Genomic DNA, 27,493 nt, shown 5'->3' with positions numbered 1-27,493 from the left:
ATTTTGTAAGAGAGAGGAAAGGCTGTAATCTACTTAAAGAGGAGAGCAAGAAAAAAAATGAGAGACTGAAATAGTTAGAGGCAGAAGATAAAGTTATGTGATCATTCAAAAAAAGAGATTAAAAAAGGGGCGTTGCTGCTCCTGGGCTCATTAAACTCACCAAACTCCACAGTTTTTTCTCGTTCTTCAAAAGTTTCAAACGACTGGGATTTTAAACCTTGACCACGCAGAAAACTATGATGCTGATTTTGGTCTCATCTTTTTTTTTTTTTTTTTTTTGGTGTGTGTGTCTGTATTTCCATACCCATCCACTGTCTGTTGAGATATTTCAGTCCAGATCAAGATGGCTTTAAAAAAATAAAAAATACACATCAGGAGAACATAACTGCATTCTATCTTTTTATTCAATGCCATCTTTAAATAATAAGAATCTGTACATCTCTTAAGCAGGTCTTTGACCATTCATTCCCAAAAGTAATAATGATATCAATAGCTTTAACAACAGTAATACAGGTGAAGTGCTTAACCAGGCAACCGGAGGAGCCGAGAGATCATACAGCAACGAAAATAGTCATAAGAATGGTGTACAGCACACACACACACACACAAACACACACACACACACACACACACACACACACCTCAGCCACTCACACTGAATCCATCACACACTCACATATTTCCATGTTGCACACACACACACACACACACACACACACCTACCTCAGCAGTGCACTATACACCTCTTGATAATTAAAGACATTAAAGCAAAACTGCCTGTTCATTCAGAAACAGCACCAAACATCAAAAATCATTGCAACAGTAATACTAAGCTCAACATTCCTCATTTCAGCATCATCATCATCATCAATATTATCATCATCATCATCATCATCAGTCATAGGAATCTTTACATCTGCAAATATACAGGATCGAACTGGCTGGGCCACAAACTGGAGTGTTTTACATGCTGATCAGTTCTGGATGCTGCCGATCATCAGTCAGATCTACGCAGGCACAGCTGACATCTCAAGTTGTGTCACCCTCAGCCCAGCAGAGGGCGACACACACCGAAAAGGAAAAAAAAAAAAAAAAAAGTCACCAGCAAAGATGCCACAGCTTTTATGGAGAAAGTCAGCGTCCCGGAGTGTGTTTTAGGAAACCAGTCTGAATACTCAGAACCTCTCTGCACTGAAAAGTGAGTCTGGAAAATAAGCAGGGTATTGCTGTGTTAAAATCTGTGCAAACTTTAAGAAGACCCACTTTATTTCCAGGGAAGAGCTTTAGGTGCAGAGTGTCCACTCGTGTCTTTACTGCGTGTTTTTGGTGTTGAAGATTCAGGGGTTTATGTCTGCGCCCCCGGCAAAGCGAGTCCTGGCTCCAGGCTGGTGGTGGTTGTCGTGGGGGTCGGGGAGGGCGGCAGACCTTTGGGTCCCGGACAAAGCAGCCCACGTGAGGCTGCGTGGTCCCCGTTCAGGTTCTTGTAGGGGTTTCTGCGTGGTGGAGCTCTGAGACAAACAGAGGGGAAGCGCAGACCGGCGAGGCAGCAGCCAGGGCAGGAGATGACCTCCTCCTGGTCCAGAGAGTGGCCGCTGCTGGAGCCGAAAGGGGACGACGCAGCGGGGTCGCTGGGAGGGGAGTGGTAGCCGTTGTTGTTGGTCGTGGTGGCGGCATTGTTGGTAGGTGTGCTCCATCCCAGCGGTCGACTTACGACCACATTGTTGTTGTCCAATTGAGAGAGGGGAGGCAGGCATGGAGGCCCGTTTGAGATGGCAGACCCCCAGCCGTTAGAAAAGGGTGCGGTGGAGGGTTGGAGGGGGTTGGAGGTCGGTGACGGAGGAGGGGAGGGTTTGGAGTAGGGAGATGAACTGCTGTCTTGTGTGTCCGGAGAGCTGGTGCAGTCCATGGGCTCCTCCTCCTCCTCCTCCTCCTCCCCCTCCCCCTGCTGGTCCAGTGACAGGGGCTCAAGGGACAGAGGAAGACCTGAATCACCTGCCTGGTGACTCCCACTCCCCTGCCCGATCCCCTTCTCCTCTCCCAACAGTCTGTCTTCCTCGCTCTCTCCGTTTGTATCACCATTTATCTCAGACGTCGACTCCTCCTCGGTGAGGACAGTGTTTGGCGCCGATGTGAGGTGAGGAGGAGGCGTGCAAGGCAGCGAGTGGCAGCGTCTGTGCCTCCTGGGCAGGTCGACGCCGTCAGCCTCAGAGGGGTCGTCGCAGTCTGGTGGTGGGGGCAGAGTGAAGGTCAGGGAGATTACCGACTTGCTGGGAGTGTCGAACAGCTTGATCTTGCCGCCTTTGAGGTCCTCCCTCAGAGAGAAGGGGTTGACCCGAGCGGGAGGTGCCAGGTTAACAGAGGGGGGTGTGTCCGGGGGGTGGAGCATGTCGGATTTGCTGCGGGAGAGGCGAGGGTCCGATGGGAGGCAGAGGGATCGTCTTCGCAGCGGGCCGATAGCTGGAGAAACAGCTTTAAAACAGAAAATAAACCAGGGTGAACAGTGGTAACGTGCAGGAACATGAACTGGTCGACGCTCAGGTGTCTACAGGTGACTCACCTTTGACTGCTGGCCCGTCCTTCTGTTTCCTCTCAGCCTGTCTCCTCTCCAGCTCTGCTACAATTTGGGAAAAGGATGGACGGAGCTTTGCATTCATCTGGAAGCAGAGACAGAGGAGACTTGTTTATACCTACATACTTTCTGATCTACACCTTTCACTTCAGCACCTGTTCATTCATGTAATCTGTAACATTTCTGACTTCATCTACCTATTAAAACTATGGCTTTTAAACATAGGTCACAGTAATGCTCTAATTACTACAGATCGGAAGCTAAAGGCAGAAGAAAAGGAACAACAGCAGCAGAATGAACTGAGAAGACAGGGAGGGAATAAATCTTACATTACAGCAGGCGATGGCCAGTTCCAGGAAGTCTGGAGGACAGTCTCCCACCATCTGCTGAAAGGCCTCCACATCCAGACCAAAGTCCTATAGAGAAACAAAAACATTCATGTCTGTGGGCACATTTTACCCTGGTTCAACAGATGTCAAACTGCAGATTTGGATACTACGCAAAAACAAAGTAAAGTTGTTTTTTAAGGCTGCGTTTCTGAAGCTGTTTCACAACCATTTGCAATTTATTTTTAATTGTTTGCAGCCATCAGCTCTTCTCATATTTTTTTCTGTGCATTTGCAGTTTGGGACAAGAGTGAATTAACATAATAACAGTTTTCAGATTGCAAGGCATTACGGGCACTGAGTTACTTTTTGAGGCCTTCAGAAGTAACAGTTTTGAGACACGAATTATCTTCTATCAAGATAAGAAAGTCAGCTTCCCGTTTGTCCAAGATGACAATCAGCAGCAGAAATGAGAGACCTACCATTTTACATATTTTTCAACATCATATCTGAGATGGTGCAACTGCTGCTTAAAGTTACAAGTCATTTTAACACTTTCACAACAATGTGCTGGAGGCACTTTTGAAATACTGGCAGACTTAATACAGTGATTATCCTAGAAGAAGACTTTCCTCCCTACACACACACACACACACACACACACACACACACACACACACACACACACACACACACAATTATAACGAGGAGCTCAGTGAGATGAGTCTCGTATGAGATGATGAGTATGTGATGACAGAGGAGCGAGGGTTGTACCTCAGTGCGTGGCAGGATGTCGGGGTCGGCCTGTATCCTCGCGATGATCTCACACAGGATGATCCCGTACGCAAACACGTCCACCTACAGAGCAGAAGACGAGTCGACCAGTAAGAGATACACAATGACAGGTGAAGATGAAGTCACAACTTATATTTTGGCTGCTTATAGTTTGGATCTTGTTTGTACTGCTCTGGTGACTTAATGAACTCTCATTTAACAAACCTCCATATGTAAAGCTTTGACAAAAAAATGCAAGAAAAATATGTTTTATCTCATATTTAATTTCTCTCAGGTTACAGTAAAATTTTTACAGTTTTTTTTAGTTTTAATTGTAATCTACAACTTTTGAAGCAGTCGGTCTGGAAACCTGATTATGTAAGTTATGTGGATTTGTATTATTTTTAGACTTTTTTCAATAAAATCTAAATATAAGCACTACAATCTGGATCTTGTTTATACCAGACAGAGTGCGTAACACTGAGGAAACATTATTATCGTCACTTAAATGCTACTGTAACAGGCAATCAAAATTTCCACCAAGCCGCACAGAAAATACTAGTAACCCAGGCCAAGAAGTGCAGCTCTTATGTAACTGAATTCCTGTTTGTCTTTGACATAATAACTGATTTATTAAATATTTATTGTTTTATTTCACTGCCTGGATCCTTGGTTTATTTGACCGGCTTTCATAACACCCACTGTGGACCTTGAACTCTTGCAACAATCTGCAGCTGGAGGGTAATGAAGAGAGCCATCCATCAGTACCTTCTCATTATACACCTCCCCTCGTAGCACCTCCGGGGCCATCCAGTAGGGGGAGCCGACAACAGCCAGGGGCTCCTGGTCTTCCTCCTCGCTACAGAACAGAGAAGAGGAAGGGATGGATGGAGGAAGGAGGAGAAAAAGAGGGAAGCGCGACGTTAAACCACTGTTATTATTAGAGGACACAAGTTTAAAAGGATCTTGTGTCATTCGGTTTTGTGTTTCCTGCCTCACAAAATATCACAGATGAGGACAACAATAATGTGTCTTAAAGGGCACAATCAGGTAGAAATGAGTGAATCTGAGCAGACTGACGTTTTAATTGCTTCTGCTTAAGTTTGTCTGAAACGACGTGAATAAAAAGGATTCAATCTAACACCAAATAATGTCTAATAAAGTCACTGTTAAAGGGCCAGTGCGACCAAATTATAAAAAAGTGAGTTGTACCTGCCATGAACAGCCTGGTTTTGAGATTTCTGCCTCCACCACAATAAAGCAGAGGTGAATGAAAAATGATTCCAAATTCATTTCACATAAAATGATCTTTTACTTTAAAGTAGTTGACTGACAGAAAGCTTCAATGATCAATTAATTGTTAAATATTTATTTAACCAGGCAAAAACTGGTTCTATCTGCTTAATTGTTAATGTTTTCAGCTTTTTATTGCTGTTTACATTATTTTAAAATTAAACATATTTTGCTTTTGAACAGTTGAAGACGTCTCCTTCTGCCCTCAGAACCTTCAATGGCCATTTTCACCATTTTGACATTTTATTGACTAAACTAAAAAAGATACAAATTTGTAAAAATCCTTTCTTTAAGGTCATAACAATGCCTTAAACTCATCTTTAAAAGCATGAATGGACAAAACTGTTGTTTGCTCAGGTAAGTCTGAACCCACCTGACAGAAAAATGTCTACTTTAGAATTTAAAACTAGGTAAAAAACCTCAAACAGGCACATTAAAATAATCTTTATTCATTGTATTTGTATAAATACTTGAACATTTTGAACTCCCACAACAAATTCTCTTAATGTTCATCTGATGGAACAGTTTCTACAACTGAAACCATATTCCTGAGGGATCAGATTCTCAGTGGTGAGGATTTGTTGCTTTGGGATTTCTGTGGGTTTTGAACTACTAGTCCCACAGAACAAGCAATTCGAAGATGTGAGCTTGGATTTCCAGGACTTGTGACGGTAATTCATCACTTTCTGACATTTTCTTGGACCATTATTAATAGAGAATATAATCGGCAGAATAATCATTGATGAAAATAGCAAATTAAAAAGGGGCTGATTATAGTCGATTATATGTGTATCAGCATAACGTTTGTCTCCAGACTTTAACCGACAGTGCAGCATGAGAGACAATAAAAAGAATATTTCTCCTTTATTTTCCATCAGGATCTCTGACGATGACAACAGATAAACAAGTGGTCAGACAGGAACAGTTGTGCAAGCAGGCATCACGCTCCATTTCATTAAAGCAGTAACCAATCAAGTGGGTTTTATGGGTTGAAACCTGGCTCTGTGCAAGTGTGTGTGTGTGTGTGTGTGTGTGTGTGTGTGTGTGTGTGTGTGTGTGTGTGTGTGTACTTCCTTTGTATCTAAGAAACTGCAGTGTTTTTCAGTTATATTGTGATATCGTTGTGAAATTTAAGCAGAATAAAAAGGAAGGAACACAAGAATGTGCAAGGACAACGTGCCTGCACACATGCCTGCACACGCACACACACACACACACACACACACCCACACACACACACACACCCTGCTGGCAGATACTTCCTCTCTGTGCTATTTCCATCTGCTACTGTGGGTTATGATACTGCAAAAAATACGAGCAGGGAAGTGATGGCAGAGACGATCATGGCTCCCAATGTAAACAACATTTGGAGAAGTGGACCGACAGAATCAAGAGCAGAGAAAGCAGGAGAGGGGAAACCGCTACAGAAAAACTTTTACATAAACACAAAATTATTAAGGAACAACTCAAGAGGAACTTTAGGAGCACAAAGGACAAGAGTGACTTCTTATACCAGGGCCAGGAGAGATCCAGTAAGGCAGAGAGCAAAAGGAGGAGGACTGGAATAGTTTGACCTTATTTGGAGTCCTTTTCCTAAACCCCCTTCATCTCCTCTCCTTCCCTCCTTCCTTCTTTCCTTCCATGCCACAAGCACAGTGGTAGCACTCCAACACAAACACGCACATTGAAGCGGGGTTGTCAACATCACCCATTCTCTGCTGGCGCTCTGCTGCAGGATACATCAGTGTTTGACTAAAATAAAAAGCAAACATGCCCTTGAAAAGTGACGGAGACGCTATTCACCAGCTGCTTTGGAAACAGACACCGGAGCAAACAGAGGTGTCATGTTTGATAGGTGCAGGAATGCAAAAATGACACAGACACACACACACAAACCTTCAGTCAGGTGGAAGCCTCTGCCTCACATGTGAAAAACATTAGCCTTGTTTTTAAGCTTTCACACCTCAGAAGGAGGGTCCTCGAGGTTTTAAAAGCAGAAAGGTAGCAGAGCAAACTTAAGTCGAAAGCATGAAAACCACCAACGTAACAAGCTTTCCACCCAAGCGACAATGACGCACACTTGTGTAAACACAAAAGGTGGCCGGGGCACAAACAAACACAACCAGTGGAAACAGCACAGACACACTCACAACGCACAGAAAAGAGCAGGCCAGGTTTTTAGCGGCAGCTGTCTCGTCTCAGCAAGGAGGCGTGTGTTTGCTAAATGACTGCAGACGCGTCGAGGAGGGGAGGACAAGGAGCTAATGGCACAGGAGTGTGTGTCAAGTGTGTGTGTGTGTGCGTTTGTGTACATGTGTGGGCAGGAGTCTTGAGACACTGGTTGCTGTGTTTCTTTAAGGTCAGCCTCAACATCCCAACTATTCAGCAGATGCTCGACATCATCATAATCAACTGACTGCTGATTTGTTTATGGAGAAATAATATTCATAAAGAAGATAAATCGTCTGATTTGAGTCATGGACTTGTATGGATGTGGAGGAGAAGTGGGGTCAAGTTGTAGCGTGAAACACTGGGCACAAAAGAAAGACAAACAAAGCACATTTCAGTGAGTTATGCACTTAATTACAATTCATCTGATCTACTTCCTGGAATATTTCCATTTTGGAGGCGGCTATGTATTTTGGCAGATGTGCTTATTTGCTGTTTTTCCAACAGTTGTGCAAGAAGATTGATGCCATTCTGATTTCTGAGTGTTATGTTGATTAGCCTAGCTTAGCATAAAGACTGGAAACTGTGGGGAAACGGACACAGTGGCAAGAAAAAGTTCATGACCCCTCTGGAGTTCCCTGGTTTTCTGCATTAATAAAATGTGATTTGAACTTCATTTAAGTCAGTGTAGACAAACACAGTGGCCCTAAGCTAATGTCATACAAACAATTATAATATTTTATGTATTTATTGAACACATCTATTAAAACCGATTGAACCTCTTTTGGCAACAATAACCTCAAACAAATGCTTCCAGTAGCTGCTGGTCAGAGCTGCTCAGTGTGCAGGAGGAATTTCGGACCATACTTCCTACGGAGCTGCTTCAGCTCAGACGTGTTCTCAGGATGTCTTGTCTATTGGATTAAGATCTGGGCTCTGACTCCAAACAGTGGATCTTCTTTGTTTGAAGTCTGTCTGTAGTGGATTTACTTTGATGTTTAGGGTCATTGTCCTGCTGCATCACCAGCAGCTTCAGCAGGTGGACAGACACCCTGATATTAGCCGGACCTTGCCAGCTGTCCAGGCCCAGAGGCAGCAAAGCCCCAAATCATGCTGCTCCCTCCACTGTGCTTCACCTGTGTGATGATGTGTTCGCGCTGGTATGCAGTGACCTTTTCACACCATACACAGCGCTGCATATTCTTCACAACCCAACCTTAGTTCCATCAGTCTATAAAACATTTTCCCTGTAGTGTTGTGGAGAGTCAGGGTGCAGCGATGTTTTCTGGAGAGCAGCAGCTTCCTCCATGGTGACCGTGGCAGGACATCATGCTCCATGCACCATGAGTTGCCTCATTATAGACAGTTTGTCAGACTGTGGACTGATGAAGATCTAAACTCTTGATGATGACGACTCTCTAACCCTTCAGCTACATGCAAATCAACAAGTCTTGATCCTAAGTCCTGGACCTGAAATCTCTTGTTTGCAAGTCATGTTTCACATCAGCAGATGCTTCCTGTGAATAACAAACTCTAAATATTCAAGTGGTTTTTTTTTTTTTATAAGTAGCTCTAACCCAAACCTCAAATCTGATTTCACTGCAGCTTTGATAATTTCTGACTCCAGTGAGGTTTGGCTGAAGCCTTTAGCCGAGAGGTTCACCTTCTGTTTCCAACCTACACTGTGAATGTCTGAATGATGTTTTCAGTGTGAACACGTGTCTGTTTGTCTGTTATTAGTTAAAAAAAAATGTGTTTGTTCATAACTTCAACTTGGATGAAGATCTGACTGTACTTTAAGACAAATCTTGCCACTGTAGCCATCGTCATCATCATCATCATCATCATCATCATTAAACCAAATAGAAACATCTCAAAATGTCGAACTGCTGCTTTAATAATTTTTCTCTGTGTTTTTCTGATGTTTGTCGTTATGAGTTAGTTGCAGATTTAGAGATTTGAGATTAAAAGCGGGAGAAATGCGGACACTGTTCGTTCCTCAAAACTTCACATCTTAAAGATTTAAGTCATGTTTCATGTAATAAAAAAGCCTTTTATCTGTTGGATGATACGCTGGTTTAGGTGTTCAACCTGTAGTGGAGCTTCGACATGTTTTTCCACACTGACAAAGTCTTTTAGAAACTTTGAAGATCTTTAAAAGTTAACTGCTTTACTGCTGACACATTTGCATGAGTAAAATGTTGACATCAAAACTTTTTCCTTCTAGTAATGTTGTATTTTCCCCACTGTGGTATTACTACTTTCAGTTAAGTAAAGAATTTGACCATCTGACACCATGAGAGACATGATGTCACTGGAAAACCAGCTGAAGAAAATAAAAACACACATCAGAGGATAGCTTTACGGTCAGCACAGGCCAGCGCTGAATTGATGGCTGAGAATAAAACAAGCCACATAAATGTCAGCGCGCATTAAAACGCGCAGCTGCAAACACAGAGGAGGCAGAGAGTCCGTGGTGCGTCACAGCCAGTCAGATTGAATATTAACACCAGCTCTGTGAGTCAAGCTGCTGTCTGTCCCACCTCCTCCCCCCTGAAACAACGCTCGACAATATTAATAATAATAGTTCCACAGAGAGCGAGCCGTGTCGGAGAGGGGGATTAACCACAACATGTGCCTGCACACTCTGGAAAAACCCGTCTGTGCGTTGGTGTGAGTAATGGGTCTCATTTTTTTTTGTGTGTGTGATTGTGTCTCATCGCAGAAAAGAGAAGCTGAGGGAGGCGTTTTCTAAACACTTTGCACCGGGAGATATGGCCTGACAGATAAATAAGACAAAAAGAGAAGCGAAGGAATGCAATTTATTGAGCGTGACTTATCTAATCACAGAGGGTTGATAGAAGTTTTGATGAATGGACTGACCTGTAATCTGGGATTTTCTCCGCCAGGCCAAAGTCTCCCACCACGGCCGAGCACACGCCGCCCTCCCAGCGCACCAGGCAGTTCTGCACAGGGGGTCAGAGGTCACACACATCACTTTAGTGCTGAGAATTTCAACAGTGTTCAAAGATTTTATTGTGTTGTATTGAGCTTTTCATTTGCTATATAAGCATTTTTAGGTGACCACATTTGTGTCTTTAGCTCTGAGGCAACAGTAGCTCTGAACTGCTGATGTTTCCAAACATATATTTTGGCTCTGCCATCAGAAATAAACAGAAATAGCTGATTTCTGTTTTTTTTTTTTTTTTTTTTGAAGGAATTATTTCACAATGTCAGTATCTGAGCAGCTATATGACCACAATCTCCTCTCAAATCTGATTTGATAAGCAGTTTCCAGCATGTCAACATTTCCTTTGCAGACACACTGCTCGATTTGAACATAAGCATCTATATTTTTTTTATTTTTCTTTTTAGTCTGTTTCTCTATTTTCTATGGCTGGTCCCAGTTATGTGAACAGACATGTTGGAGGCTTGAGCCAAATTGCTGATTTGTGCACAGCTAGATTACCAACAGGGCAACGCGTGCAACTGTCCAGGGTCACTGGAGACCTCAGAGGCCCTGAAAATGGTAAAACTGTGTGGATGACAGATCACAATATACACTGGAAGAATAGAGCCTTAAGGCAAAACCTGCATTATTACCCAATTTTGAGGCACCGTCTTGTAGAGAGGCCCCGTGTTAAAATCTAGTTTCACCTCCTTTATCGTTTCAGTTCATGTTTGAGCATTTATACGTGAAGTGACTGTAGTTCAGAGTGGAAGCATCGGTGCATGTAATACCTATGTATCGCTACCTTAGGAGCAGAGTCCCAATGGAGCGTCAGTCTGCGCTGATGCTCAGTGATGTGTGTGTGCCGTACGTGCGCGCTGATGCGTGTGTGTTTGTCGTCACCTTGGAGGTGAGGTCCCTGTGGAAGATGCCCTTGCTGTGCAGGTACTTCAGCCCCCGGGCGATGTCCAGAGCCAGGCTGAGGCGCACGCTCCACGACAGGTGCACGTCGCTGCCCAACAGCTGCTCCAGGTTACCACCGTTGATGTACTGGATCGTCAGGACAAACAGCAACACGAGAGCTTCATTAGTGATGCACAGTTTTACAATATTACTCAGGCTTCTTCGGGACCTAAATACTTTTCAGTCTGTGATAACTGTGGTGTTAAAGAAGGTACATTTATGTTGATGTATGCAGTTGCACTGCTGTGTAAATAATCCTGTCTGTTGTCACCACTGTTGTCCTCTTCCATTTTAATTCTCATCCTGTGGCACTTTATTCATCCTGTTGTTTTTTTAAGTAACGTACAAACCTGACTGTAGATTATTAAAGTACATCACGCAACAAAAGTTTTGATAATAGATTAATCATTTAAGTCATCTGACATCCAGTGGTTTTCAGCCTCTCATATGTGAGGATTTGAGATATTTCTTTGTTTTTATATCACTGTAAATTGAACATCTTTAGGTTTGGGACTACAGGTCAGACAAAATGAGAAATTCGTGTGTGATATTTTGCTTTTTTATGGACAGTGACAGTCCAGATATTAACAGGTAAATATCATTACCCACAATGCTACCAGACCTCCCCCCTTTTTCCTGACATTTTATAGACTGAACTGACTACAACATAATCAGTAATGAGAATAATCAGAAGCTGCAGCCCCAAAGTGTGATCGAGTGTCCATCAACTAAACTTCTCAATAAGCTCATTATTTAATTTAATGATGATAAGAAAAAGAAAATCTGATTTTTAATCACCTTGTCTGAAAACCTGCTGACCTGTTGGATCAATACAACATGATAAAAAGCTTTAGAAACACTAATGCTGCCAGTGCAGGCGTCAGGACACCAAATCCCCCTCCTATCTCCCGATCCATTTTCTTTTCACTGTTGTGCTGCTCAGTCGCCATGACAACGTCAGGTCATCAACCCATCACACGTTCAGAAACAGGTGAAATGTCACGAACTGCCTGACCCCAGTCTCAGTAGATTCAGCTGGGGCCTAACTGTGCAGGCAGTTAAAGAAGAGTTGCTCTCACAGTGTATTAGGTAAAATTAAGAGTTCGTGTAGAGAGGTTTGTTTTTAAGACACCAAACCTTAATGAACTTCAGCAATTCATTAAAACATATCTAGACTTCAAAAAAAAAAAGGAACAAATGTCAAATAGGATTTTTAAATGCTTTCCTCACCCATGATCTAACAAGCTTAAAAGAATTCAATCCTAGATTTGTTTTAGGTTTCCTGCATAGAAATGGAAGCAACAATTTAATCTAATGAATATTGACAGGGTATAAAAATAATAATGGATCTTAGAACTGCAGTTGGTGTTATATTCATAATTAATTGTCCTATATAGACTTAGTACTGAGAGGGGAAGGTTGGCATGTTGGCTGTGCTGTCATGTATAAAATTAATATCATGTCTAAATGTGGACTCAATTGTAAATTGAGATTTTGCTTGGTAGGAATTTATTTTGTTTGATAAAATGGAAGCCACCAACACAGGCCTGTGGCTGAATTAAAAGACAGATATCACAGTCTAAAGTGTCATTAAAATCAGAATTAGGTATTTTAGTTAAATCAGTTCTTAAAAATACCAATAACCTCATCCACTGAGCAGCAGGCTGATTAACGTCTTACCTCTGTGAGAGCGTGGAGCTGCCCCTCATGGACACACACTCCTATAAACCTGGTGGCCAAGCAGACAAACACAGGACTTTAATAACAGAAGGAGAACAACTGTTTTTATAAAACATAACGGATCCATCACAGGGATGTGAAAGAAACTTTGTGAGAATAACGAAACCAGGATAATATATACGATATTTCCTTCTGGATTGAATTAAAGCGACATGTTTCAGGTACCTGAGTATGTTAGGGTGGGACAGTCTGTTCATGAGCTGGACCTCCCTGAGCATGTTGGCTCTGTTACTGGCCAGGATGTTCATCTTCAGGGCCATCACCTGGCCTGACACACGATGTTGCACCTGAATCATACGACACACAAAAACACACATAAATACTCGATTTTGATCAACTGAAAAGATTCACAATTTAGATCTCAAAACTACAATTTCAACATGGTTTGTGTAGAAATCAGAAAACTGGGGAAATTATGCAATTTAGCACCGGAAAATACAATTTAAAAAAAACAATATCTGGCTCAAGAGACTCTCTGGAGCAATTTAACACTTGTTCCACTTTTCAAAGGAACATAATAACAGATGGAAAACATTGTTTAAAGCACCTCACAGTCCACATGAGCACATAAATCCCTGGACAGAGCAGGCCTGCAGCAACAGTATTTGATGATAATTTGTGATACATAAATAAAATCACATGGGTCAACACAATCTGAAGTAATAAAATGAAACTCCCACATAGTGCTGACTAATATTAGCGCCAAGGTGCTTTTGGAAGCTGGCCATGAAATATTAGTGGGTCAGATGAGCTTCTTGGCTTTTGTTTCGGCTGTTTCTCTGCCGCAACCTGCTGCTATGGCAGCGTCTCCGTCTGGTATGGTAACCATGGAGACACGACATGCTTCCCCTCAGGCTACATGTTCGTGCTTATTTGCTTGGCAAGACGTACGAAAGAAATGCACACAAGCAGCAGACGAGTCTGCAGAGAGAGAAAGTCAGAGGTGTGTCTGAGTCTTCCTGCGTGTGTGTGTGTGTGTGTGTGTGTAAACCTAGTACAATGTGTGTAACTGCTGGTGTTAGGTGTGAAGTGAGTGAGTGTGAAGGCGAGAGTTGGCATTAACTGGAACAAACTGGTGTTAAAGTTTCTTATAATTCTTTTGAATATGAATATATTTTATTACTTTAATGCTTATCTTTTGTATTAGTTTATTTCTGTGATCCAGTGTTGAATCTGCAGCTGATTTGACCCTATACAGCTATATTTGCATGTACGATTAAAGATTTCAACTCGATGAAAACAAACTTTAACTGACTGTAATCGAAACAACCCTTAATAATAATCAAAAACGTCTTTAATTTACATTTATTTCTTTTGCCACTATATGTATTACAAGTACTGCTGGATATTAGTGCTGAGCAGGTAGAGCAGCACTTTGAGCAAAATGCTAACCTTTAGTACCCCTTTAGTAAAAGCAATGCGCTTCCTTATGAAATAGCTGTAAGTTTAGTGTGTTTACATGCTAACATTAACATTTTCCAGGTATGTAGACTTAAATCAAAGTACTGGACAAATCAAACTTCTGATCACGTGATAAAGCATTTCTAGCTTGCTCATACCTTTGACTGGACTGTTCCTAAATTAAAGCTAAATTTTGCCAGTTTTGGATGTCGTGTCATTTAAGCAAATATGCTTGAGTTTGGGCAACAGTTAATATTTGTATAACAAAAAATGTATTTCTCAAATTTAAGTATTGAAAAAAAAAAACAACTGCCAATTTGATATTGCTGCCAAAACTACATTATCACATCAGCACTAGTGTTAAAAGTGTATAACAATACCAAGCTCTATTTACAGACCTGTCAATCAGTTTGAGACATAGCAGGCTGCTGCTAATCTGTGTTTTTAATTTTGGCTGTGAAGTGACACTTGTTTGCATTTTGGATCCAGAATCAAGACGTTTACTGCCTGACTGCAAACCAAATTTCCTCTGAGCTATTAATAAAGTTCAACTGGCACTTGAGGGTTTCAGGTTGTGTCTTCATTAGTGACATGAGAGTGTAATGAAAGACATGGGGAGAGAGGACGGCAGGGGGGAGGAGGGGTGCGAGGAGCCAAGGACTGAAGTCACATTGAGCTGAAGTCAGTGTGACACAGGCCTGGATCTCAGCTGTGCTGTGGATCTGAGTGGTGATGGAAAAAAAAAAAAAAAACAAAGCCTATTAGAGACCAGACGAGAGAGCAGCGAGTAATGCTATTAACACACGCACAAACACACACGCGCTGGACGAAGGCAGCCCTCTTCATCGCAACAGCCCGTCAATGAGAGTCAGTCTCTGCCACACTAAATCCTTTCTCCACAGAGTCACTTCAGGACTTCGGCCTTTGGCAAAGTGCTGCACACATGCATGGATGCACACATGTAAATGACACACAGACACTCACAAGTACAATTACTTACAGTAGCTGCTTCCTCTTGCAGAGTGGGAAGTCCGAGGAGACATTTAAACACGCTGCAGGAGTTTGGAGGGAGTGGAGGACTAATCTCTGCTTCTCTTTATGTATTTACAGCAAGGATGAGGCCGACTCATGTAGCCGGTAGACACAGCTCTGTAGCCGATTAAGGGGTTTCTTTTCGTACACACACACACACACACACACACACACACACACACACACACACACACACACACACACACACACACACACACACACACACGCTCCTCCTGAGTAGCACAGATTTATCTGGCAAACGGGACCGTGGGGCTGTGCATGGCTCTGGATTTACATCACACTTGTCCGCCTTTTCTCTGCACACATCTGCCTTGTCATTTATTTAAAGACAGCATTATATGCTCATCTCCCACACACACACACACACACACACACACACACACACACACACACACACACACACACACACTCTGTGACTCACACAGTCAGGTTACAGTGCAAACGTGAGCCAACTGCTGATGATGCAGCAGTGGATGAAATTGCAACGCTGCTTGACCAGACTGTTTTGTCCCGACAGTTTTTTAGCCTGCAAACAAACAACCTCTCACTCATCATCATTACAGGGCGAGTGTGTCTGACTAAACACAGGTTCAAGTGCAACTTGGGCAACATTTTCGCAGGTGTGGGTGTGTGTTGTGTGCTGTGTGTGGTGTTTTTGCCATCTGAGCAGCTTAAGTCTGCAACACGACCACAAGAAGGATATAGTGTTTCTTTCTTTTTTAAAACATGCTTGATGCCAACCACTTTACCGGTCATCTCCACAGACTTGCCACTGGAATGCCAATGCCCACGCCTACATAAAGATTACCCCACAATATGGAGCAATTACACACGGACACACCTACTACAGGCTTCTGCACACATGCACGCGCTCAGACACTCCCTAAAGCTCTCCTTCAAAAACACGCTCAGCCTTATAAAGTACTGCTGTCAGCAGAGGAAAGGTCACAGGCATCTCTCTCGCTCTCTGTGCAGCCAACATGTGCAGTGATGTCTGTCATTAGCCGGAGGCCGGAGGAGGCAGAATGATGCACAGTCTGAAACCGCAGATGGAGGATGGGGATGCACACAAGGGCAAGAGAGACGCGTTACACGTTTAAAATATCTGGGATTTTAAAAAGGTAGTTAAGTATATGAAGACTGTGCTAGCAGATAAAACTGCAGGAACATTTGTTTCAGTCTCTTTCATGTTTTATTATTGTTTCTGTGAACAGGGTTGTAGCCAGGATTTTAGAAAAAGCCCAGGGTTTTTATTTTCTAAAATAGTTTAGCTGCTACAATATGTTTTAAGCAAAATTTCTCTCTCAAAATAATGACCTAAATGCTGTTTCAAAGCCAGGAATATAATTTTAGAAGAGAAATATCAACTCCTATTATTTTATAAGATTTATTTATTTTTATTTAACTATATTTGTAGCCTAAAATAAATCAAATTGAAGGTTTTCTACTCTTAAACACGTAATTCAGGCTTAAAAGATGTGGAATTGTAGAATATAACATCCTTCACAGGACATTTAATCATCAAAGAATATGGTGGACATGACTGTGGTGTCCTCACTGGTAGACACGGCCAAAAGTATGAGGACAAGTGCTTTTCAGGTGTCCACATGCTTTCACTATGTAGTGTTAATTCTGACTGGAAGCAAAAAGAGAAAACTCTCTGCAGAACAAATTATATACTGCAGCAGTGGAGTGAGGCTGAGTGTGACCACACATCCAGAGAGCGAGAGAGAGCGAGAGAGAGAGAAATGACTTTGCCTCAGGACACTGGGTGAGCTCCTTTTCTCTCATGGATTACTTCACAACTTCCCACCAGCAGGGGCCATTGTTATGACTTCACCAGCTGAACATACACTTTCATAAATCTAAATCAACTTTTAAATAAACCACACTGGGGTCTCCACATAAACGGCAGGGATCTTCTGTGGAAATACATCAAGGCTGCTTTGAAATCTGTTTGTTGGAGCCATAACAACAATGAGATCTAAATGTTTAGCAGTCAGGTTGTTGAGGTTTTTACCTAAGAAAGTATCTGACGGACATAAAAACAGGATCTGCTCCTCAGAAAAGTAACATCACCGTCAATAACAAACAACTTTTACAGCGAGACTGAAGCATAATTTGCATTGGACTAAACATTTTGAGACAAACACGAGAAACAAAAGAAAGTCTCAACCAATTTCACACATGAGCTTTATGCTGAAGTGTGAAGACACTGAGTTAAGTCCCTGAGGGAGTGAACTCCACCACTCTGTGTGTCTGTGCGTGTGTGTGTGTCAGAGAATTGAGAAAATTACTTCTCCTACAAAACATCTCAGAGCTTAAGCCGCCGCCTGAGGCTCAGCTCTCAGTTATGTCGCGAAGAAGCACGAGAAGTGTGTATGTGAGTGTCAGAGCGAGAATGCATGTGTGCAGGCGACTGAGACGAGGCACCCAGCCGAGCCGGGTCCATCAGTGAGTGAGCAGGGAGGTCCCCCCTCGGTGAAACACAACCTGATCCAAGGGGCCAACACTGAGCTGAACACCCCCCTCCCCTCTCTTTCTTCTACATACACAGGCCTAAACATGACGGGTTAGGGTTAGAGATACCTGTTTATGATCACTTGCTCGTTGCCAACTAATAGATGGCTCTGTTTTTGTTTTTAAAAAGATGAATTAAAAAAAAAATTTGTGTCTAAATAAATCAAGCTTTTTGGAAGTGCGATACTAAACTCGCTGGAGCGCTCAGGTTTTGAGACATGAGTCTGTAATATTTCTGTTCACTCTAAACAGTTTTCACAGGAAATGTCTTCAATAAAAAAAAAAAAAAAAGATCAAATGAAACTGCCTCTACTGCGCCCTGTGGATTACGCAGATTAACAAGGACACACCTCATGGAAGGAGACGTTGCTGTTGAACCTTTAAAATGTCACTTCTGATTGCAGCAAATTAAATTCCATTCACTTCCACTGCAGCAGGGCGGAGGCAGAGATCTCAGACAGATATCTAAAAATCCGGACAAAAGAAATACACTGTGTGTGGCTTTGATAATGAGAGAGATAAATTTGATTTTTGGTGTGACTCTTTGAAGCGAGACGGGACAGAGATGACAATAAAAACTCCACCTCAAAAACATGTAACAATTTTCGTGATACTGGCTCGACCCATACACATGCAAACACTGAGCCATTTGTTTACCTTATCGCAAGGGAGTGGCTTTCCTTGAGGTCCTGCTGAAGTCTACCACAGTGCCAATATGTGGACGGGAGGAAACACTCATTGTGCACTGATGTAAACACACATACACTGTCTCTGGAGATAAATGCATAAAAAACACTGATACCAGTGACTAAGTGGAGGAGGTATCTGGAAAAAAAAAAAGAAAACAACAGATAATTGTGCAACTCTTGCCCCATCACTTCTCCATTTTAATCCCAGGTCCAGTTGAAATTTTTTTAAGCAGCAAACATGGTGGTTCAAGTGAAGACAGGCACATGACATGCTCAGCACTTTCGTGTTTGTGTGGCTGTGCAGAACATAAACAGAGCTAAATACTTGTGCAGTGAATGGCAAGGGAGCAGGCCCCGACTGGAGCGAGGGAGGAGAGGAATAATGAGGGAAAAGTGCTACACTAAGCCTCTGATGTTCAAGTCTGCACTGGCTCTCCCATACCAACACCACCATCCAATAGCAACATGGACACACACACACACACACACACACACACTCCTAATCCTGAAAATTGAAACTGATCACATGCACCAAGGTGATGACTGATGATAGATTGTGGATTGTGTGTGTTTGCAACTCCCAAGAATCTGTTGTTTTTTTTCCATCCTTCATTATTATGTCTTTCCACAAAAGAAACTTTCCTAGCAGCCAGGATTTACTAAGAACTGATCACATCTCAACACGTCCAGATGGGAGAGTCCCACAATCACTACCTCTGTACAAGATGAACTGAACCAAAAGTGATAAGAAGTCACAGTTTTTCTTTAGAAAAATCATGTATTTGATGATATAACTTAACCCAGTATCAAATTAAAGGCACAGAAAGGCCCCAAAAAATAATATTTGAAAAATGCATTTTATCCAAATCAAGAGGCCAAAACTCGGAAATATTCACAATAAATAAATATTTGGAATATTTGTAAAATTGTTAATAGATCATCAATTGTTGTCAGTTATTTTTTGTTGACCGACTAACCCTGAATATTTCATCACTAGAGATAGAAGATATTGATTGGGCTTGGTTATATGATTGAAATTGATACAATATTTATGCATTATGTGATGATTGGTGCTGCAATGAAATTGCTTTGTCACAAAATTTATCTCTTAATAATTTTGATATTCAAATAATTATTTTTTCAAAGCAAAAATTCCAAAAACATGTTTTGGTCTCAGAAATAGTGAAGAATGCTGAGTATTATTATCATTATTATTATTTATCTCTATTGTTTTCTTTATGCACTAAACAATCAAGGGAAAAAAGCATCAGATTAAGCAAGAAATCAATCATTAGCTGCAGCTCAAATGACACGAAAAACTACACTATAAAAATTAACAAAATGTTGTTTGTATGACAGACAAGACTCTTTAGACATGAAATCATTACTTTAATCAACATTTTGTAAAGTGGTATCAGAATACGATTAAACTGAAGGTCGAAAAGTTGACGCTGAACTGCTGCCAAGCCGCTGTTGTGGACAGGAGATTAAAACCAGATATACACAACACAAACATACACACACTGTACACACAAGCAGTGGCACCACAGCAGTGTTTGGCAACCCATTTCCTTCACATTACCGCTCTGTCACAAGCAGCTGACACACACACAAACACACACACAGTCCAAATCATGTTGACAGTATTTGTCCTCTGGAGACTCATGTCTTTTTTAAATCCTCTTTATGCAATTACTCTTTCAGTTTATTATTACCATCATCATCATCATCATCATCATCTCAGATGTGGGATTAAAACAACCCTACACACACACACACACACACACACACACACACACACACACACACACACACACACACACACACACACACACACACACACACACACACCTCCATCACTAGAGTCTAGTCGGGCTTATTACAGCTGGTATGCTCATTTCCATGATGACATGTTTTGTTCTGAAGAAATTCTCACTACGTGACTCATTTAAGTGCATTTCAGTCTAAAATGTTCCCACTTTTCGCGACAGTTACCAAAACAAACAAGCAAATCTGCCCTGAAATTATTTCTTCTAACTAAAGAATGATGAGCCAAGTGAAGCTATAAGACAATAAAACTTTATCAATCTGTGCTGTGTGGTTTTATCTTCAGCAAGAAGAACAAAGTTTGAGTTTATGACAGATACTTTTAGACTGAATCACCAGATTGAAATATTCTTTCTGAAAATATTAAACCCTCTCAATATTTCACTAAAAAGCTTCTTTGCTGAATGAAAAACAAGACAAAAAAAACTATACATGTATTAATTTTATTTGTAAAGGGACTGTGCACAATATTCAACACAAATGCTAAATTTGATGTTTATCCCAGAGTTAACTTACGTGTAGCTAATTTTCAACAGCAGCATTTAGACACTTAAAACATCAACAACACTTTAAATAGTTCGACATTTTGGTAAATATATTTATTTGCTTTCTTGCTGAGGGTCAGATCGGAAGATTGAAACCAATTTCATGTCTATATAGTAAATATATCGCTGCCAGTAGCTGGTTAAACGGAAACAGGGATGCCGCTAGCCTGCCTCTGTCTAAGGATAGTTTTATTTTTATTCTTTTTAAACTGTCACAAAAGCTCCATAAAACAACTACAAGTAATTTTTACACTTGAGTTTAACAAAACAAGATGTGGGAACTAGTGAGCTTTAGAGGAGCTGGTGAAATTTGTTATCTTTGGCTAAGATAGCAGCTGCAGCTTCAGACTTAGCTTACACACACACGTGTGTTATCTAACTCCTCACATGAACGTGAATCATTGTTTTCCCACAATGATAAACCATTTCTCTAAAACCCATCACAAGAATAATGTTTGTGTAGTTCGAACTGACTAAAAGATATTTAAAAAAAACAAAAAAAAAAAAAGACTATATTGACCAATTCAAAAGAAATCAGTCTGACTTCTACAAAAAAAATGAAGCACTGAAGTTGCCTTTGAGGAGACTGGATGTGCTGTAAGCTTTTGAAAACAATGTCATGAGATTTTCATGTCTCATGTAAATGATGGAGAGGGGCCAAATGAGAACCAAATCCGATAAGAGGCCTGTTCTGTTTCCTGGTTCTTGGACAGCAGGTGTTATCTGCATTAGCAAATATACCATCTATTATCAGAGCAGAAACAGCTGGAAAATGACGCACTAGCTCAGTAATCCAATTAGAAATCGAACCATCCTGTTTGTTCAAAAAGCGTGCAGCCCTGAGAAACAGACAGAATAAATAAATAATGACTTCCTGCAGTTAACGGTGGTGCAATGTATTTGTGAATGAGGGGTTTTATTGCTTTTGAGCCTTCAGGTTTTCAGATTGAGTTTGAGGCCGATTAAAAAAAACAAAAGTAGGTGTCTTGCACGAGGCATATGCTGGTAATGTGCACACACACACACACACACACACACACACACACACACACACACACACACACACACACACACACACACACACACACACACACACACCAGGAACTTTCCTTTGAAGAATATTAAAAGGAAGATGAAAAACAGCACCTGAAGGATTTGTCTTGACACGTGTGCTCCCTTCCCTTTTTCCCTCTTTTTTTTGTCTTGCTCTTTTATTTATTTTTTTTCCAGGTTGCACAATTGCACACTGCAGAGGTGAATGGCTGCCTGTCTCCCTGCAGCGAGCCTCCATTGATCTGCACTGAGGGCTGAAGCTCAACAACAGCACACACACACATGGCAGGAGGCCATAGCCTTTGTAGCCAAGCTCAGGGCATCCATTTCAAAGCCTGGATGTAAGTATATGCAACATATACATTTCAGCGCTCGCTAACCTTAATAAACAACACACCTGAAAGAGGTTTTGCAGCAGAACAGTCAGGCCTTTTCCCCTGAACTAAAGCAGGATACCAGAACAATCGTTTAGTCAGCAATGTCAGCAAACTTTTTAAATGTGACTGATAGCTGCGGTAACAATTTTGCATTTATATGGCGCTATCAAAGGGCAAGCTGATCCAAACCTAAGTGCCAACTTGACAAGCCAGCAGTAAACATGCTCACATTTGCATGCTCATTGGCCATTCAAAGGGCAAAGCTGAGGGAGTGGCTTCTGTGGGCTGAGTGGCCTGAAGAGCCGTCTTTAAAAGAGGACAATCCACAAGAGGGGAGTCACAACACAAAAAGTCTTATTTAATGATCTGAGAGGCGACTTGTTCATGCTTTTTCAAGACTAGACTGTTCAGCACAGCTAATTAAGAGTTTTTATGAAGTGTCACAATCCCGGATTTCCACTTTCACGCATTTCTCGTTACTACAAGGCTTAAATATGATCGTATGAATCATTGTTATCATGTGACAGCTCTGACTCCATAACCCTGATGATTTTCATGGTTTAACCTTTGAAGGTTATTGTACGGCATGTTTAGTTGTCATAGGGACCGTCTGACCCATCCCACCTGGGATTACAAAACTACGCTGTATGTTAGAGTCATCCAAGACACAGCAAGAGATCTTCTGGCCACAAATCAGAGATGAAGTCAGTTAATGGGAGAAAACTATCAACTATCGAGCAGAAATGTCACAAATGTGCTGGTTCCAGTGTCTCAAATGTGAAAATTTCCTGCTTTCTTTTCCACAAGGTTGTCATCTGGCAGCAATGACAGATGCCCTTATACCCACATCCCACATTCAACTACAGACCCCAGAGATCAGATACTTGAAACTCAAATACAGTATTACTCAAATACATGGAAAGAGGAAGCAGATGGGGCGAAGAAAAAAAAATACACACACATCACTTTTACTCCTGCGAGTCCTGGCACTGGTCCCACATTGGTATTAAAGGAGCTCCTAATAACCTCTTATCAACACGAGAACATCACCGTCTACACTTAAACCTGTTCCACATGTTTAATTTTCAGTCGTTGTTGAAAGTGAGGAGTAAAGCTTCCCTTCAGTCTGAACACACAACAACAAGACTGATTACTACATCAACTCTGGTGACTAAAAAGACTGGAGCTTCGGTCATAGTGTTGAATAAAAGTGACTTTTAATGTCCAGTGTTTGCTTTGGGATTAGTTGACAGAAGAGTCTGTTTACATGATTTAAATGATAAAAAAAAAACTGCTAAGTCATTTTGAACTGTTCAAGATTACTGAAAATATGACAAACATTTATCCGCTGACTTCAGTGAGACAGAGACACGAGACCTTGAACTCTGCAGAACTGACTGACACCTTTGTCTGATGCTTGAGTGATACGAGGACACATATCTGATAACGCTCTGCGTAACATCGGGATAAACTGCTCTAAATTTCCCTCATAAAATACATCTGTGCACATGTGGCTTCTTGTATATGCAGCACAATGATGCCACCTGTTTAAGAAAGTGAATTGAAGCCATTTGAAACAGCATCACTTCCAGTTGTTTGATTTACTGCACACGTGAAGCGCTGATGGGGAGAAAATTACGTGACTGGTGCTGAAACTAATAATTCCTTTGATGAGTGCTTTGTTCATCATTTTTATGATTAATCCATTTATAATTTCACCCCCAAAAAATCTCCAAAAATAGTGAAAGTGTCCAAGTATTTGTTCATTAAAACGTGGGTACATGTCCAGATATATACTAACATCATGTTCTGTGGATTAATTAGCTCACTGTGATCCTGACTTCCAATACTACAAATGACATTTTTACTATATTTCTTCATCCCTTATGTCCCCAGTTTAACACAAAAGCTAAAAGATATTACAAACCCACCCCTCACCAAGGGTAAAAATCTTTATGAACCCTAAGTGTTTGTATAGTTTCCACACAAACCTACATGTCTCAGAGAGGAGGAGGCAGGAGTTTACACACTAATGACCTCTGTATATCAAAACCACAGCATCAAGCAAGACAGTCAATCAGTCATCAAACTGCCTTGAGGCGGCACTCGCAGAGCGCAGCCTGGTATTTAATGATCAGACAGAAATTCATTATGTCAGTGTTCATCCTGGATCTTATTAAAGTCTTGTACAGAAAACCAGCTGCATGCTCCACATCCAGCAGCTAACCAAGCTGGTGAATGTCCTTTCTAATTTAAATGATTCAGATTTTAAACTCTACTGTGTCCGTCTCGACTCATATAAAGCTCAAGATAAAACTCAAGGGCATCCCAAACTTTTCAGGATCTGTAAATTGACTTCAATCCAATTAAATAAATCCTCATCAACATATGAAACAAGATCTCCTCTCGGAGGTGATTGATTCATTTTGTTCACTGGCCTTCTTCTGTTTGTGTTGTGCTCCCTCTCTCACACCATCACACCGGGCCGTCATCATTAATGAGCCGTGCCCTGGAATTAGTCTCTATGCATGTGAACAGCAGCGTGACAGAGGGATGAAGGCTGCTGGTCCGGACACAGAGGGGAGCGTAGGGTTACCTCCACGTGTTCCAGATCTACCTGTCCGGACCATATCCACTTACACACCAAAACACAGTGTGTCCACCTTACACAACATGTGGGTCACCGCAAATATGTGCGGAGAGGAGAGGAGACAGGACAAGACAGTGAGGTGTAAATTTCCAAAACAAAAACAAAAAAAACCCAATCGCCAACTTTCTCCTTCAATTATTCAGCATTAAGCAGCTTTTCTACTTTCCTGTTTGAGTTAGGATGCAGCGGTTGCCATAGATACCGCTTGTTTCAGAAATGGTGAGGGACCAAGTTGAGTCAAGAGAGTTGAGAGGAAGTCAACAACTCACTGTGGGCTGTCAAGAAGCTGAGTTCAGTTCACACTCTGTGCAACCGCCTTCAGTGATCTAGTTAGATGCTGTGTATCCATGGAGACCTGGAGGATGTGCACAGTGAATCTAGAGCCTGACCTCAACAAGACACCGAGCAAGCAGTTTAAGCACAGTGAGAAAGTGAGTCAGACAACTTCCTCTCACCTTGAACACCTCGGAGAAGAAGCCCGCACCGATCTTCTCTCGGCTGAAGTCATCTAGACGGGCCAGGCTGGACACGGCGCTGCGCAGGGCCCGGTAGGAGGACGGTCTGATCCGGTTGGTTCCGTGGACGCTGTGCATGGGCGGCTCTGCCTCTCCCTCCTGCTCCGGCTCGACCCTCGTCTCCATCTCCATCTCGGACAGCCCGGGAGGAGGAGGTGGAGCAGGAGGGGGCTGGAGGAGGACGTGGGACGTGTGCGTAGTTTAAAATCCAGCCCGACTACTGTTTACATTTCCCATGTCCGCTACAAGGCCACGGCGCAGGGCTCCACGGAGGGGAGGAATGACAACCGCTGAGTGGGGAAACCAAATGTCGCAGCTGTGGTCAGCGGCCGGTTGGGCTTTAATTCCTCTGTCAGATTCCTGCACTGGTCCGGAACTGGCTTGTGTCTTGTCTTTAACAAAGTGCGCAGCTGCAGCGGTGCATCCTGCAGAGTCAGTGCGCAGTTTGGGTGAAGTCCCTCATGCCGTGCAGCAGAGGAGGCAGTGCCGCTTTCTTTCTAAACTGCGCAGGCTGCTGCTGCTGCTGCTGCTGCTGTCTTGGCAGCTCTCTTTCCCCCTCTCTCTCTCTCTCTCTCTCTCTCTCTCGGCTTCCTCCAACTCTGCTCCTCCTGCAGTGGAAAAGGCCGGTGCTCCCCTCCTGGTTCCACCAATTGAATTCAGGGCTTCCAGTGCGCACAGAGCTGCCTCACCGCCGCTGCAGCCTATTAAAACTGAAGAGGGACAATGAGGAGGGGGCGGAAACAGGGGCGTTATTCCACTAAATCATAAAGTGTGTGTGCATCTAGACGTGACCGATCTGCTACCAAAACTCTTGCTCCTGCTCTTATCGACAGAATGAGCTGCCAATCTAAAGCACTTCATTGGAAATCTGATAATTGGCAAATAGTTGCAGAATACAAAAACTATCCCGCGCTGACGCACAGCGCTCCAAGGCAGCTCTCAAACTGGGTTTTAACATTTTCTCTGCATTCAGGGGAGGCATGATTAAAAAAAAACAAACAAACAATAACCTCATTTAGCCTAGAATAAAATAATTAATCCAGAGAGTTGGTCGTAAATGAGGCTGTTTGATATGTTATCCGCTCTTCAGTGATAAAAGCCGCGGATGCAGCGAGATATCACCTCTCATCGTCATCGCCCGCACTTTGCACACATGGGTGCTCTCTCAAACTGATCCAATCACTCGGACAGTATTTACAGATCTGGTGGCTTAATGGTCGCTGGGTCACATTGGAGAGGGAGGGGGGAGGAGGGGGGAGGGGGGGGGGGGGGGGTCTTCCAGCCAAGCACGCATGCAGCCTGCAGGAGCCTCCTTGATGCTCTGCAGGAAACTGCGTGTCGTGGATCTTCCCTCAGCCTTGACTGCGGCTCTTAAATTATGGATGCCAAACTGAGCTGAGTTTGCGAGCTCGTCTGTCACGGACTACAATCCCATTGGGAAACACACACACACACACACACACACACACACACACACACGCACACACACACACACACACACAGACTGTCCGCTTCATGATTCAAAGTGAAAACGCTGACGCGCAGCCTCACCGTGGTCGACCGGAGACGTGTGCTTACCTGGCCTGAAAACACCACCTCCACATGGGCCGGTGTCCTCCGTTGAGCCCCGGGCCCGGATCAGCTGCAGGTGTCCGGTTACCGACGGCTTTATTTTACTAATTAATCATCTTTTGCGGGAACCGCCTTCAAGCACTCAGGCTTCCGTGGTTTCGTTTCACTTCCCCGTCGCCGCCGCTCTGCGCCCGCCCGCCTGCTCCGCTCCGGGTTTGGCTGCTCGCAGGGTGAGGACCGGTGACTTTTGCTTTGCTTTATTGGAGGCGGGGAGGCGGGGCGGGGTCCACACGTCATCACCGCAAAAATGCACCTGTGGGGGCGCTTAAACGGGCCCAGTTCTCACCTTTATGTCGGTGTCCAAACTCTCCCTGCAGCAAGGGGCTGCAGCAGCCTGTGTATTAAATAGAGAACTGTGTGTTGGAATCAGAAAGTGTGGACTTCATACCTCAACATATCATTCAGTGATTATGTTAATTAAGTTTTTAGGAGGCTGAAAATGTTCTG

General features: G+C 42.6%; 1 protein-coding gene across 3 annotated transcripts; it reads right to left on the bottom strand.

Moving 5' to 3' along the window:
• Positions 1-386: 386 nt before the first annotated feature.
• On the bottom strand, positions 387-27,210 carry tesk1b (testis associated actin remodelling kinase 1b). 3 transcript variants are annotated; one of them, XM_071459402.1, is made up of 11 exons: positions 26,993-27,210; positions 25,355-26,124; positions 12,950-13,071; positions 12,725-12,773; positions 10,985-11,131; positions 10,015-10,097; positions 4,438-4,528; positions 3,670-3,753; positions 2,899-2,985; positions 2,558-2,654; positions 387-2,469 (listed from the first exon to the last, which is right to left on the bottom strand). In XM_071459402.1, exons 2-11 carry the CDS (start codon positions 25,544-25,546, stop codon positions 1,346-1,348), a joined length of 2,076 nt encoding a protein of 691 aa, XP_071315503.1. In that variant the 5' UTR covers positions 25,547-26,124; positions 26,993-27,210; the 3' UTR covers positions 387-1,345. The 3 variants fall into 3 exon arrangements, with proteins under 3 accessions (XP_071315503.1, XP_071315505.1, XP_071315504.1); XM_071459404.1 differs by lacking the exon at positions 26,993-27,210 and adding an exon at positions 25,169-25,254 and having other exon boundaries at positions 25,355-25,490; XM_071459403.1 differs by lacking the exon at positions 25,355-26,124 and having other exon boundaries at positions 26,993-27,207.
• Between the last annotated feature and the right edge of the window lie 283 nt (positions 27,211-27,493).

Source organism: Trachinotus anak, unplaced genomic scaffold (assembly GCF_046630095.1).
Source record: "Trachinotus anak isolate AG129_WGS33_773 ecotype Australia unplaced genomic scaffold, CSIRO_AGI_Tana_v1 ptg000023l, whole genome shotgun sequence".
In the NCBI taxonomy this organism is placed as follows: domain Eukaryota; kingdom Metazoa; phylum Chordata; class Actinopteri; order Carangiformes; family Carangidae; genus Trachinotus; species Trachinotus anak.
This window is presented reverse-complemented; position numbering and strand designations above follow the sequence as displayed.

Bases quoted from the DNA above. Each gene is read 5' to 3' on its own strand.
- tesk1b (XM_071459402.1), bottom strand. From the start codon at position 25,546: ATGGAGATGGAGACGAGGGTCGAGCCGGAGCAGGAGGGAGAGGCAGAG. The intron at 2,986-3,669 runs GTACAACCCTCG...GTTTCTCTATAG, and splicing joins ACATCCTGCCACGCACTGAG to GACTTTGGTCTGGATGTGGA. The intron at 2,655-2,898 runs GTAAGATTTATT...CTCTGCTTCCAG, and splicing joins TGGCCATCGCCTGCTGTAAT to ATGAATGCAAAGCTCCGTCC.